Source organism: Erigeron canadensis, chromosome 6 (genome assembly GCF_010389155.1).
Source record: "Erigeron canadensis isolate Cc75 chromosome 6, C_canadensis_v1, whole genome shotgun sequence".
NCBI classification, from domain to species: Eukaryota; Viridiplantae; Streptophyta; class Magnoliopsida; order Asterales; family Asteraceae; genus Erigeron; species Erigeron canadensis.
The window spans coordinates 21,749,006-21,763,901 of NC_057766.1; the positions used below are offsets into that span (position 1 = coordinate 21,749,006).

The window sequence follows — 14,896 nt, forward strand, 5'->3', positions numbered from 1 at the left end:
GATGGAGAGATACATGGACATGAACGACAAAAGGCACGGCTCCTTAGAAAGCTATGCAAAAATGCTCAATGAGAAAATAAGCAATCTCAATCAAAAGATTGACGAAGGAGCAAGGAATCAACAAGCCTCAATCAAGGAGCTGGAGAGAAGGATAGATAGGTGGATTGAGCAAAATGCAAGAAAGGAAAGCAGCTCTCCTCCAAGGCAAATCATCCACGGAAGCTCAAGCTCAAACCCTAGCACGAGTCAAAAGTACCAACCACAGATCGGACGGAATGAGAATGTGAACGCCGTGTTCACCGAAGGTAATGACTGTACTGAGGTTTCTAATTATTCTTGTGAAGTTTCAAATCTGGTACATGTCAAACGGGAGCAAAATGAAGGCGAAACGAACAAAAACGCAATTCTGGAATCTGCCCAGGAGCTACCAGCGCCACTGGTGACCCTCCAGGTGCAAACCAGCGCCGTTAGGAGCCCCCAGGTTGCCATCCAGCGCTGCTCAAACACAACCAGCGCCGCTCAGGAGTCCGTCAGACCAATTTCGGGTGAAACCTTGTTTTCGGAAGGAGATGTCGAGGTCCAGTTCAGTGCCAAATACAAAATCAAAGATGGGAACAACTCGGACAGAATTGAAGAAGTTCATAATCCCGACACGCTGGATGACGAAGCACAGCTGCCGCAAGCATTTGAATATCCAGGGAGTTTTCTTATCCCTTGCACTATTAATAATGAATACTTTTCGAGTGCATTAGCTGATTTAGGGTCAAGTATAAATGTCATGCTTACTGTGATTTATGAGAAACTTACCCTTTGTTTGCTAAAACCTGCTGACATGAGCATTCGGTTAGCTGATCAGACTTACCGACAACCCAAGGGGATTGTCGAACGAGTCCATGTCAGGGTTAATGATTTAGAATTTTGGACTGAATTTGTTGTACTTGATAAGTGTCCTCTTTGAGGAGTGATAAATTTTACTTGTTGATGAGGCAAGTGTCCTCTTTGAGGAGTGATAGGCCTAACTTGCTGATGTGGCAAGTATGTTCGCTGAGGAGTTACAAGTCTTACTTGCTGATGAGGCAAGTATCCTCTTTGAGGAGTGTTGGACCTGTACTGAGAAGACATCCTTCCTCTCTGGGGAGTGGAATGTCTTGGAATCAATTGAATGGGCACAGATCTGTTGATGAATTTGCCTATCGGCAGATATGTTCTTTGAAGAATATACTTGCTGATGTCTGGCATCAGTGAACCTAACACGTCTTTTTATAACACATCTTTTCATAAGACGCTCATGCTGGTCATTTTTATTCACAGCATGGGTAGGTTCATGCTGAATGGAAAAAGGTATAGAAGATTGGGGTTGCTGACTAATAGGATTAGCCCTCTGAGGAGTGCTATAGTCATAGGGAACAGGAATGGAGCTTCGTTTGAAAGGTTCAGCAGCTCCTATGGAGAGCTGCTATGGAGCAATTTGTTGGAAACCATCGCTATTAATATCACCTTCAAACGATTCCCCAGAAGAGTATCGAACTCTTCCTTCATTTGGCATCATGCCAACAATAGGAAGATGGGAGAAGAGATTGCTGGTGCTAGCAGAAGAGCTTGCACCATTTCGTTATGGTAATTCTTTCGTCCCTTAATAAAGTACCATTTCTTCATCTCTTCAGAAGAGACTACAACAGATGGGGGAATAGAGATTTGAGGTTTTACACCATCATTGAACGAGTCTGCAAGTGAAGCAGCAGTGTCATAATCACCACCTATCACTGCCTGAACTTGGGCAGGGACTTGTTCACTCAAGCACTGACGGTGAAACTTGGAAGCTTTTGACCAGGAGGTCACAATCTTCTTAAGATTGGCTATTTCAATTCTCAAGTTGAACCTTTTGAGTCAACAACTCATGAGATTGAAGCTCAACATGAACATTTTTCAATTTCATGAGTTTTTCTGATTTATCATTTAACTCGGAAGTGGTAGAGTTAAGCTTGGATTGAAGCTCAGCACGTAGAGATTCTACGAACTGAAGATCATAGGACAAAGACTCAATAAGTTTCGTCTTGTCCTCATCAGAAGCAGAAGAAAGAGAATGTACCTTTTTGACAGTGACATACACCCACTGACTGGAGGAGACTTGGTCTTTTGTTAGTGCATCACTGATATGTCCATTTATATATACATTCCCATATCGTTTCTAAGACGTTTTAAGCTTAATTAGGTGCAAATTATATGTATACTCGATGCTTTGATGGTATTGTTAGTGATTGCAAGCTTAGAATAGGTGAAATGGTTACAAACGGCTTTTGGATGACTAAAGGATGCATTAGGATGGTTCGTGGACGTGTACGAGTGAAGACGGAATGAAAATTACAAGTTTTGGCTGAAAACAGAGCTGGTGCATCGCACCTGGAAGGCTGGTGCGGAGCATATTTTGATCAGAAAGTTGGAAGATGTGAGAAAACAGAGAGGTGCGGCGCACCAACCCTGTGGTGCGTCGCATATCAGGCAGAGATATTTTTGGAAACAAGGCCAGGTGCGGCCCCACACCTGATGCTTGGTGCGTCGCACCTGTAGATCGGTTTGAGAAGACTTTTGCAAAACACTATAAATACAAGACCAAAACCCTCCCATTCGATATACTTTCACTTCCAGTCGATTTTAGGGTTTCTTGAGGCACTTTTTAGCAGCTTTTACGTTCTCCAAGTTCTAAGGGTTGCTCGAGGGATTCAAGGCATTCAAACATCGATTTTCTTAGCTTTTCATTCTCTTTCGCACTTTGGTACAAGATGTTTACTCTTTCTTTTACTATTTGTGACTTATTTATGATTATGTCTAGCTAAATAACTTCATCATCCACTGAGATGAAGTGACACATTGAATAATGGTTGCATAATCTTTTGAATTCAAGTTGATTGTTAAACGTTTTGTTGTAATCTTAATGTTTTGAGTTCTTGTGCTCTTCTCTACTGTTTTGTTAATAATGTATGAATGATTTAGAGGTATCTAAGTTTAGGAGTATTTAATTGGGTACAAATAATATGTGTTGACTTGTGGTAACAAGACAATAAACAACAATAGATAATAGAATTCAAAGTGTTAACGGTTTGGTAAAATCGATAGACAAGATTGTTTACAATAACAATACAAATTCGTCAATTTAGTAGGTCTTGATAGTGAAGGTGGTCACCGGAACTTAGGGGTCGAAAGATTGGTTAATGGGTCGGATAGGGTAATAAGCTAGGTGCGAAACTAGTGAGTTCTTTGTTCTACCTCGTTATAAAATCAACAAGTTGAATTGGTTTTAACATAGATGCAACCTAAATAATGTGTGTCATGGAGTCGAAGTGGATGATCTTTTAATTCTATTTGATATACAACAATTCTCTTTTCGATAAATTATTCGGAATTTCTAACTTTTTCAATCAACTAACTTTTTAATATAAAAACCAAGATGACGTGGTGTCTTTAAAAAACCAAACTCTTTTTAGCTACTTAAAACTCGCTAGCTCTTTGTAGTCTCTGTGGAACGAACCCGGACTTACTTTAGTCTATATTGCATACGGACGGGTCCACTGCCCGATTGTGTGTGGTATTTGATTCGGAGTATTTCTAGTATTTAAATTTAACTCGATTTTCACACATCAATCACCATCAGCAAGTGCCATTAAGCACATTGCATCCACATACTCCTCATCATCAGACTCATCAGAGTCAGCCCAATCATGTTTTTCAGCAACCAGCCCTTTTGCTTGTGTTTTGGCCTCCTCTTCTTCAGCAACTTTTGCTTTTAGCTGATAGTATTTGTTCCTGTACTCATCAGCAGATTCAGAATGATTAGATTTAGGAGCAGCAGGGGTAGGATTAGAAACCCTACATTCCTTTTGGTAATGGCCTTTTCTGCCACACCTCCAGCATTCCTCCTGAGATTTATCAGTAGGAGGCTTATATGGAGCAACCGACTTACGGTTGTTCCATTTTTGAGAATACCTTTTTCCAGCGATCAGGGCAAAGTCCATGAAATCACTGAACATCTCTTGTTTCTCTTCAGCGTCGAGATCATCGACAAGAGATTGGATAGAGGGAGGAAGAGAAGAGTTGCTGATGCCCACATTAAGATTTATGGGTTCAGTAGAAACGAGGGCAAGAAGGTCAGAGACAGAAAAGGCAGAAGTGCTGGTAGAAGAAGAGGGACCAGCATGTCTACAAGCATCAGCAGCAGCTCGTATGTTTTCAGCTAAAACCTTTTCTTCAAATTGAGGAACACCAAAGAGTTCTTGAAGATCATATTTTTGAATCTGCTTGGTGGTACGAAGGATTTGCCTCCAATTTTGCCATTTGAGTGGAAGACTATCGATGAATTTGTGACATATTTCAAAATTATCATAAACTATGCCAACATTAGTCATATCATTTAACAACCCTTTGAATCGGGTATATGTGCTGTCAAGACTTACATCAAGAAGAGAGAAGAAGTTTTCATATGCCCTTTTTAAATCAATTTTCTTGGTCTTGATTGTGTCAACAGATCCCTCATACAAACTACACAATCTATCCCAGACTTCTTTGGAAGTGGGATATTTGATTATGAGCTTCATGATGTCAGTAGGAAAAGTGGTGACAATCATGTTCTTGAGTCTGGAATGAAGATTTACCAGTCTCCGCTCATCATCTGTCCATTGAACTTCTGGTTTTACCAGATCAGTTACAATCTCAAGAGCTTCAAGGGTGGCTCCTGGGGTTCTTTGGACATAAGTAGGTAAGGTTCCACCCCTACGATGTGAAGAAGCATTCTTTCCTTCCGAGACCCAAAATCTTTGGGCTCAAACTTGGGAGGAACAGACACATAACCAAAGTCACGTGTATTCACAAGGGTAGGAACCAAAGTCATGTTCTTGTTTTAAAGAAAAGAATATTTTTGAGAGAAAAGAAAGTACAGAAAATTAATGTAACTACAAGAAGGCAAACAAATCTTGTTCCAATGATTTAGGAACCTGGCTCTGATACCACTTGATGGTCCATGAGTACACAACTTGTATTATGATTAACTAGAAAGAAAGTAAAGAACCAAAAAGTAGATAACAAGAACAATAACAAGTTCAAATGCAAAGGATCTAAGCAAGTCTAATCATATGTATCATTGATTAAACGATTAATACATGGTCGATATTACAACTTGAGTTACCAGACTACAAATGAACAAAGTAATTGCTAAGTCTAGACACACTACAAACTTTAACAATTACAACAGAAGTGACACACACTTTTTATGGTGACTAACACAAGTATATGTTGCGGTTGTGTTGCTTTTTATAGAGGAGAATTAGGGCAACACAACCTTCCTTTGATAGTTCCATTAGCTCGAAATACTTGTATGCAGGAGCCTCTGTCTTTTTTACCAAAACGGGTATGAAAGAGAAAACCCTTGCTTTGGTCCCAACTGTACCTTTGCCATACAAGGCAAATTACAGTTGGAAGAACCACCATGTGAGTCTTGTCTTCATCTGGTTTGAAATCTTCCCGCCTTGACTAACAAATTGGGCAACATACAACCCGCTGAAGAGAGTCACTGGACTCGCTGATGACTCACTGACGACACACGTCAGCGAGCAAGTCTTGTCAGCGAATCCAAGACTCAACATGTTGTGAACGCATCAAAATGGGATAACTATATGTTAAAATATGTTAGGCCACATGTTTTTATTTTTCGTTGATACATCAACAGACATATATATATTCTTATGCCATTTTCGGTCGACAAGTATGTTAATTAAACTTTTTAGACTTTTCGATTTTTACCTTTTTGTGGCCGGAGGTCTTTATGGAAGCAGTCTCTCTACCTTTGGATAGAGATAAGAGTGTCAACGCATATGCCTCTCAAGGATTAAGTATTATTTTTGTTAATGTTGTTCAACTAATGAGTGAAGTCAATAATGACAGTTGTCATACGATATTTGTAAGATACTATCCGAAGTATCAAAATAAAATTTAATGGAAAAGACAAGTTTTATGAGACCACAATTCATGTGCATAACTAATTATAGATTAGTATTTTCTGATAAAAAGTATAAAATTGTTCAAATTATTTAAATTACTTTAACTACATTCCATACATTACTTAAGTATGTGTCAAAATACATTTCATCTTTGTTGTTAGACTCTTACGAGTCGACTCGGATTATAACAAAAACGACGCTAGGTGACTCTTTTTTCTCTTGATTCTTACGAGTCGCAATGAGAATTGGGAACGAGTCAATATGATTCGCAAACTTATTATTGTTGTAGTTTGATAATATCATATATCATATTTATGTTTACATTATTTTGTATGTTAAACATGTATTTTTGATCATTTTCGTACGAATTTGGAAATAAACGGTAAGATTATGATTCAAATGTATCGAATTATTTTGGTAATGTATTAAGATAATCAACTTATGTTTTGTTTATAAATACGCCACATATATATAGTTTTATAATATTATGTAGTATATAGAAATATTCTGACTTTTAAGTGTTGAGTCACATTTCGAGTCACGAGTCAAAAATAAGGTTTTCGAGTCGAGTTAAAAGTTATGAGTCAACAAGTATGTGTTTCTTACATTACTAAAGTATTTGTCAAAAATCAAAATAGACATTTACCCAACTCACCTAAAGTCCCAAACAATACCCGTTTTGACTATATTACCAACAAAGAAAAAACTCGTTTACCCATACGAAACCAAAAGGAGCAACCCGACCCTCTTATAAAACAAATATCTCAGCTAGAAGAGCAATAATCCTGTACACACCATCCCCACCGTAACCAACAGAATTTCCCTCCAAAACTTCCCCCTTCACAAAAATAACCCATATATATACTCTTCAATATACATATATATTTTCCTATACATATATATATATATATAACACTTGTTACAGTATAGATTATAATTCTTTATATTCTTCACAATTTTCGCTCTACAATGTCCAATCTAATGGCGATTAAACAAGCATTGTGAGTTATATCATTTATATATATATATATATATGTATATATGTTATTGTATATCTAAAATTTAAGTATTATTAGGTTTTTGACAAATGTATTTTATTGTAATTTACAGACTGGATATATGCATTCTTGATCATTTAAAGCGAAAAGGGCTAAATCAAACGGCTGATATCTTTCAAAGAGAATCCCTAGTTGATGAACATATTGCTGGTATTTGTTTCGATTAAATTTGTTCCGATTTTGATAAATCTTGAATCTTGATTGTGTTTCTTTATTCAATTATGGTGATTTTTTTTTTCTGTTTTTGATATAGAAATTGATGGATATTTGAGCGATTGGTGGGGGGTGTTTGCTGACACGTATTTCTCAAGACCATGCCCTAGACGTGAAGAATATCCTTTTCCGGTAAACGTTCTTGGAGAAAATAGTTTTCGTTAGTTATTTATTTGGGGAATTGTGTTTTGGAAATCTTATATGTCATGCTTGCCTGTTTTGTATAATCTTTAGGGGGGTAATTTTTCAGGTTATCCACAAGATCAGAAACTTATGTCACAGAGTTTGGGTAACAAAACCACATTGCCCACAGCCCATCATCCGGTAAACAACAGACAGATTATAGATTAGGTTGCAGACTTTGGTCAAAACAATGCGCAGATCAAGCCTTTTTTACCCAGGATTATCTCGTTATCAGGTTTGTCCAATTTAAGCCCCAAGTTTTGTATATACTTGCGAGGATTATGCTGTAACACACTATTTTTATGAATGTAAAAAATGGTTAATAATGCCTAAAGAAATAGTATAATATGTTCATTGTTGGTATATTTTTTAATTTTGGTTCTGTTCACAGGGATTTAAGCCTCCTTTTATTAACAAGATGCGAAGAGAAATACCATTTACACCTTTGCGTAATGAGTTACCTGGTTTGACACATGTTACTGATGGATTCCCTAAGTTGCCAAACATCCTTGGTGGATCAAGTTCACATGAGATACCAGTAAGCTTAGTGAGAAAATTTAGTTAAAATAATTAGTGTTTTATACTTACTAATCTGCATTGTTAATCCTAGTATCGCATCGTTTCCAAATTCTGATAGGATTTACTAATTTTTAGGCATGTGGTTTGAAAAGGTAAGAGTTCTGTAAATGTTCATTTTCTTCATTTTCTGGTCACAGGATATTAACTTCACTTCTAAAAGGGCGCCAAGATTGGATTCATCGACAAGTTTTTTAAATGAGTTCCAACGTATGCCAGAAACAAGAAAGGTTACCCCACAAGAAATTTCAAGTTTTAACTCTGGATCAAGTTCACATGAGAGTCAGGTTAGTCTAATTAAGGAATAAGTTAGTTAAATTTTAAACCCCCGGGTTCATGGCAGACGATTTTGTTGTGATTTTGCTGAACTTTCTAACATACAAATTATGTTTCCATTTCCTTGTATTATGTTTTTTTGGGCTGATTGGGGGTTTTTCGTCTCTTCACAGGAGGCAATCTCTCCGATAATTCTACCAAGAGGCATGCCATTGACACACTTTCTAGACAGTTTTCCTGAAGTACCAAAAACTAGTGACAGACAAGTAAGTCTAATAATGAACATAATTTCAAAATTGTCATGTCCCTCTTCATAATTTTCTCCTAATTTTAGATTCTCTTTCTGCATTCCTTCTGCTAATAAACACTTTTGCTTCTAACTCTAGTTTGGAACACCCAAGATTCCGAGTAAGGTTCTTAGACAGGATAGCAGAAAGCGTAAAGTTACAGGTCAACTGGGATTGAAGCAAAAGTCAAATGAGGTTTGTGCAGTCTGTTATGTTGCTTTTCTGCTGTGAATTTACTTGTTCATCTTGTATTTCTATGTGACACTCATGTTAATTTTCCCCTTTTAATTATCTAGGGTGGCGATTATATTGAAGGATGATGAGATATCATAATATTGTCTATGCGATTAAGAAGGTTTTGGTCATTTTTGCAACTTCTGGATAATGAGTATATAAGGTTTTTTAGTTCAGTTGTTTTCCTCATCACTTTGTTTTACAGTATGTTGTTCCTATGATGTTACTCCCTAACCATTAGCATGTATAGCCTGTACGTTCATGAATGATGGAACCATATGCAGAGTCAAGTAAATACAGTATGTTAGTGGTCAGTTAGGTTTGTCAGTAACTCATCTTGTTTCCGATTTGCATCATGCTTTAGCCTGCTCAAGTTCATTTAGTCTATTTGTTATACCGACTGTCTTAGACAAACAATAACAAAAAATAATCAAAAATATGCATTACCGTCCCTGTATAACATGTCAGTTAGCCTATCAAAAGAAGATTCTGAACAGACAAGATCTAACAGAGACCATACACGACGAACATATTGAACTACCCTTATACCCGTATCCAAAAAAATGAATCTTGAATACCATAAAACATTTTTTCCTCGAGATACTGGTTTATATGCATCTGACTTGTTACTCATTGAAGAAGTTCTGAAAACCGAAACTTAAGCCAGAGATATTATGGAGATGCCAATCAGCAGTATGGTGGGGATACCAATCAGAATCACACCATCAGATGTAGCCATAGGGAGCCGAGGGGTGGACAAATGAATTGCCTGCTCATGGTGGAAGTGATCATATGTATGTTGGACCTCGGTCAAGTGGACAATGCATAAGTTTTTGTAACACGATAATCAATGTATATGTGATTTCTCTCAAGGCAGAATCAAAATTACTTTTGTTATTGGCCATTCCTTCACCCAAAAGGGGGGATCAAGATGCCATTACAACAACAGCCCACCACTCCACAGTTTAAGCATATCTACCCATTTTAGATACTATAACCCAAACAAAATCAACCATCTGAAGCAAATTAGCATATGTTCTATTTTTATTGTTCGATATTAAAATTTTAACGAGAATAAGGTTTTATCTAATCCAGATATGTGACTAGCCGCCGTTATTGTCGCGTCCTAGTTGTCCTGGCCGAGGTTGTCAATTCTTTTCTTTTTACTTATTTTTATATCTGATCTTTCAATTCTCGGTGGTTTGATTTTCAATTCATGTGTCACAAGTGATCTAATAGTTGTCGTGCTTTTGTTTTATTATGATATCACCGCAACAAAAAACACATTTTTGTTGTCATTGATCCATGTGTCGCCTCTTGGGGCCGCTTATCATTTATTAATTCTTGTGCATACGATATTGGACATGGTTGCTACTGTTTGTTTACTAATCTTTTAAAGGTATTTGTCGCGCCACCACCATTTTATCTCCCTTTGTTAAGGTTCTGTACACTTCTTTCAATGCATAAACACAGCTCTGCTATCGGTTCATGTTTTTTAGTGACAATCCTATTATCGATCTTATAGCTTGACACCAACCTCTTTTTTAGCCTAATGTTTAGAGCACGGACCTATGTGCAGTGGACCTATGTGCCTGGCCCATTCAGCCTTTTACTAGGATCTACTATGTCGTGTTTTAGGCTAGATCTCAAACCCCTGGCATGTTCTTGGTTCAGGTTTGGTTTGCAACACTTTGGCCCGGTTAGCACTCGGTTTCAGCCACATAGATCTACTACCTCCCTTTTACCTATATCAAACGTCAACATCAACATCAACAAACTACCCTCATCTGTGTTATTTACAGGTTTTTACTCCAACCAGACAATTATAAATCCCTTACCCAGGCTGTGAAAATTATAACAGATTATGACAATTGTAAAATTGTAGGTTAATTGAGGATACACACAAAACCTTGGCCCATAAGCCTGGCCAACTATGCTCGCCTATAAGTTATACTTATGTGATTTAATTAAATATCAATCAAGTTGGATCAGTGGTAAATATCTTGGCCTTTAGAGACAGAGGTCATGGGTTTGATCCTCATCCGATGCAAGGTTTTATTACCATCTAGGTAGAAAATGGAAGCAGATTGGGACTCAAACTCCCCAGAAGGCGGCACTGAGCAGTTTCTTTGGGTTTTTTTTTTTGTCAAATATCCAAACAAGTCATGTACATAAGTGACCTAATAGATTGTCAAATACTAGGTTGCGTTTGTTTCACAGAATTTGATGGAATCTGATGGAATTGAATTCAATTCAATTCCTTAGTGCGTTTGGTTGTTCAAAGAAGGAGGAATCTCATTCCGTAGGAATGTAAACATTTGATCATTTGACGGAATCTCCATTCCTTGGGGATAGAGGAAGGAATTTGATTCCTTCCGTCACTTGAATTCTCAAAAAATCAAAAACATTCCGTCACTTGAATTCTCAAAAAATCAAAAACATTCCGTCAAATTCTATTCCTTCAAATTCCAATTCCTTTGAAAAATTCTATTCCCTTTAAAAATATTCTGTTAACTTTTGTTGCGCTAATTTCCAAGTAGACACAAAGACATTAAAATGCTGGATATTTCTTTATGTAGGTTTGTTGGAGTGTATATGGGTTTCTATTATTATTTTTGTGATGCAAGTAACACCAAAACTTTTGTTGACATTTTAGGAAATTGTTGACTTTTTAACGTGACGTTTTCATATTTATTGATCGATAGTATATTTAAAATCTTTTCAAATTCATATTTTAAGTTGGGTGTTACCCTGAACTACATTCTTGCAAAAGTAATAAAAAAGAAAAACGGTGTTTATGTGACCGACTTTCAAAATAGGAAATTCAGCAATTTGTTAATATATATCCCTAATTCACACATTACCTCTAATTTTATATCTCTAAACACTAGATATCGATTCTTCCCGGCCCACTATCACCAACCCTCGTTTATTTAAAAGGAATGACTTGAGGATCAAGTTTGATATACATCTATTCCTTAAATAATACGAATATAACTTAACTTTGTTTAAACTTCCATTAATTTTCGTGACTCTCAAGAAACCCAAAATCAATATTTTGGTGGGTCGACAGACAGCAGTAATTGTGATGGCGGAAATTGAGACTAGTATTTGCAGTAATGATGATGATTTTAGCCGGCTACCAGATGAAATTGTTGGTGTGATATTTAATAAAATACTTGATTTGAAAAGCTTATGTGTTTGTAAACCCGTTTCTAAAAAATTCAATTTGATGGTCACTCAAGTCGACACCATTTGTTTCGTTGCCTCTCGTGAGAATTATTATTTTGATTATTCCTATTATCACGGCGGTGACGAAGAAGATTTTCTTTTTGAACTTCCTGAAAGGGCTTTGTTATACCTTTCTAAGCCCTATTATCTTGATCCTACTGCCCGACGTTGTCCTCCCTCTACTTTTGAATCCAAGTCTTTCCGGTTTGCAATTCGGTCTATGGATATGTTTACTAGACTCAAGTCTCTATGTATCGACCTCCCGTCTACCGGCCAAGATGGTATTATTGGTTATCATCGTAGTCCTGATTTATACCGTCTTCCGGCTGTGAGGTTTAGGATGTTGTTGGGTTGCACTCTTGATTTCCCATTGTTGGAAAAGGTTTTGATTACGCAATCGGGTATTAGGGGGTACGTTCACCCCCTAATCGTTTGGAACATAAGCTGATTCTTAGCAAGGATCTTCCTACAAAATTTAGTGTGTGTTGCGTCCTTTTGTTGAAACTGCTAGTTTCAGGTTACCTGATGAAGAATGTATCTCTTGTTACGATTCAGAAGACTAGGGATATCCTAGATGGAGATGATAGTTTTTATATGAATCCTATTAATTTGGACGATTTCGAAGATAAACAAGAGGCTGCATATGCTGAAGATCCATCATAGGGACCTTCCGGTTCAACCATGGTGTTTGCTTAACAAAAACCCTCCACCCTGTTGTGACCATTGATTTGATGTTAATGTTTGTACAATGCAAATTTGGATGACAAATTAACTAACAAATAACATTTGCTGTAAAAAAGAGGGAGATGGAGTGACCAAATATAGGTAAAAAAGGATGGGTGGAAACCAATTTTTTTGGCAATGGGAGGACAAGAATAGACCAAACATTCTTAATCCATTGGCTTCCCTTCAAACTTAAAAGTTTTGATTCTAATGTTCCATTCCCATAAGTAAAGGGCAAATTTTTTTTTCAAATATGTCTTTGTTCTGATTGCTTGACCAAGTCCTTGTGGAACATGATTCAAATATCAAGATTATGATATGTTGGTTCATTTAACCTTCAGAATAGACACTTGAAGCCAATCAACACAAGAGCCTAAAATGGATGAACATACCGATGTTCTAAACTCCTTTTTTCGCCTTCAACTTCTTGATTTTACATCCTTCATTTAACAACCCCGAGCCAAACATATGAACAACAAAGTTGCATAATACCGATACTGGATTACACTCTCAATTCTTTTGAGTTTATAACTTCTAATATGCTTTTGGACTACACTAGTTAAATTCCACAAAACACTACTTATCTAAAATGATTCGGGTTACCCCTGCTAATCTAAAAGATGCCCACCTTATCTTTGATACAGAACCCGAATATATGAACCCATCCCATGTGTCGAGTACGTAAACATAGAAACTGGACCTAACTTAATATAAGCAAATTGAGTTAGAGAAGCACACTAAATTATCTTTAATGGTAATTCAATTTCCTATCCAATATGACACAAAAAATACCAAGGAATATCTTCCACTACAACTTTACATGAAGACTTGCACAAAGATTCCTTGCAAACTGCACAAAATATCCTTAAATTCCTTGCAAACACACTATATGATGATTGTAAGAAATAAAAGATCTAAGACATAACATAGTTCAGCATCATACACACATCCGCCTTATCGACAAAGAAGGATAGAACCATATATATAAGAAAATATATAATTCAGTCATAAAGCACATAAAAAAGGGAAGTGGAGACGATAGCCATATCAATAGTTTATAATTATCGCGGTTCAACTTAATGCAATTTCATTAAACAAGGCGCATGTCGCTTGCTCTCCTCCTTTATTCAGGCTATGCAAGAATAAACATACGGATCAGTATCAAAGAATCAAGATAACTAAAGCAAACAGAAGTATATATCATCTGCAAGAAAAATTATTTAAAATTAAGTGGTCTTAAATATTGACAAGTAAACTGCCATGGATGCAAACAGAACAAAAGGGATGTCTTATTAGTTCCTTAAATGCTTGTCTTAGACGCTAATAGGAACATAAAAATGAGTGGACTTACATTTTATTGGAGCTTAGTATCTTAATTAAATATAAAACTCGATTTAGCACATCGTCGCCCATTAGTTAACAGGCGAACTTATTCTGCAATTAGTATATTATTATGGTGTTCTTATGTCTAGCTAGTAGCATAAGTTCCTGAATATGTCTGTATTAAGTGTGTCATTAAAAAAAGCACATAAATCCCTACATAAGATTCACATACTTAAGGCAACTAGATCTAAATTTTGATTTTAACGTAACAAATGAAATACGACCTACAAAAGTAAAGTCATAAATGGCTGCGAGTAATATAGGTTTGGGTGTACAGAGTATATTAGTACTAATTTACAGACTTGAAATGACATAGACGTTACGTAAGCACTGCTTCACACTAAAAAAATATCCAAATGAAATAATGAGATAAATGAAAAATAAAAGACTGTCACATAAATCAACAAGGATATGTAAAGATTCATACCAAAGAATCAGCATAGGCCAATAAATGTGTTGCTTTTCCTCAAGTGCAAGTATGGAAGCAAGTACACCCGTCGTTTTTTCCTTTTTTTTTCTTTTCAAAGGTCCCATAATTCGGATTCTTTGTAGCCGGCTGTCTTATACCAACAGAAGAAGAATAGAAAGATTGTGATTAAAAATCCTCTTCCATCCAATTTTAAAATTTGTGTAGGCTGAATAAGTTCCAAACTTATTGAAGGGGACAAGAAGGAATGTATACCTTATTCCATGCCTGCCCTTCAAATATATCTAAGCAGAAAAAGCATCTTTTGCCAATTTAATT

The 14,896-nt window shown here is 36.5% G+C and overlaps 1 protein-coding gene across 1 annotated transcript; it reads left to right on the forward strand.

The window, feature by feature from the left end:
- The first annotated feature begins 1 nt into the window (after position 1).
- On the forward strand, positions 2–958 carry LOC122604462. The gene has a single exon (XM_043777355.1). It carries the CDS (start codon positions 2–4, stop codon positions 956–958), a length of 957 nt encoding a protein of 318 aa, XP_043633290.1.
- Positions 959–14,896: the final 13,938 nt, after the last annotated feature.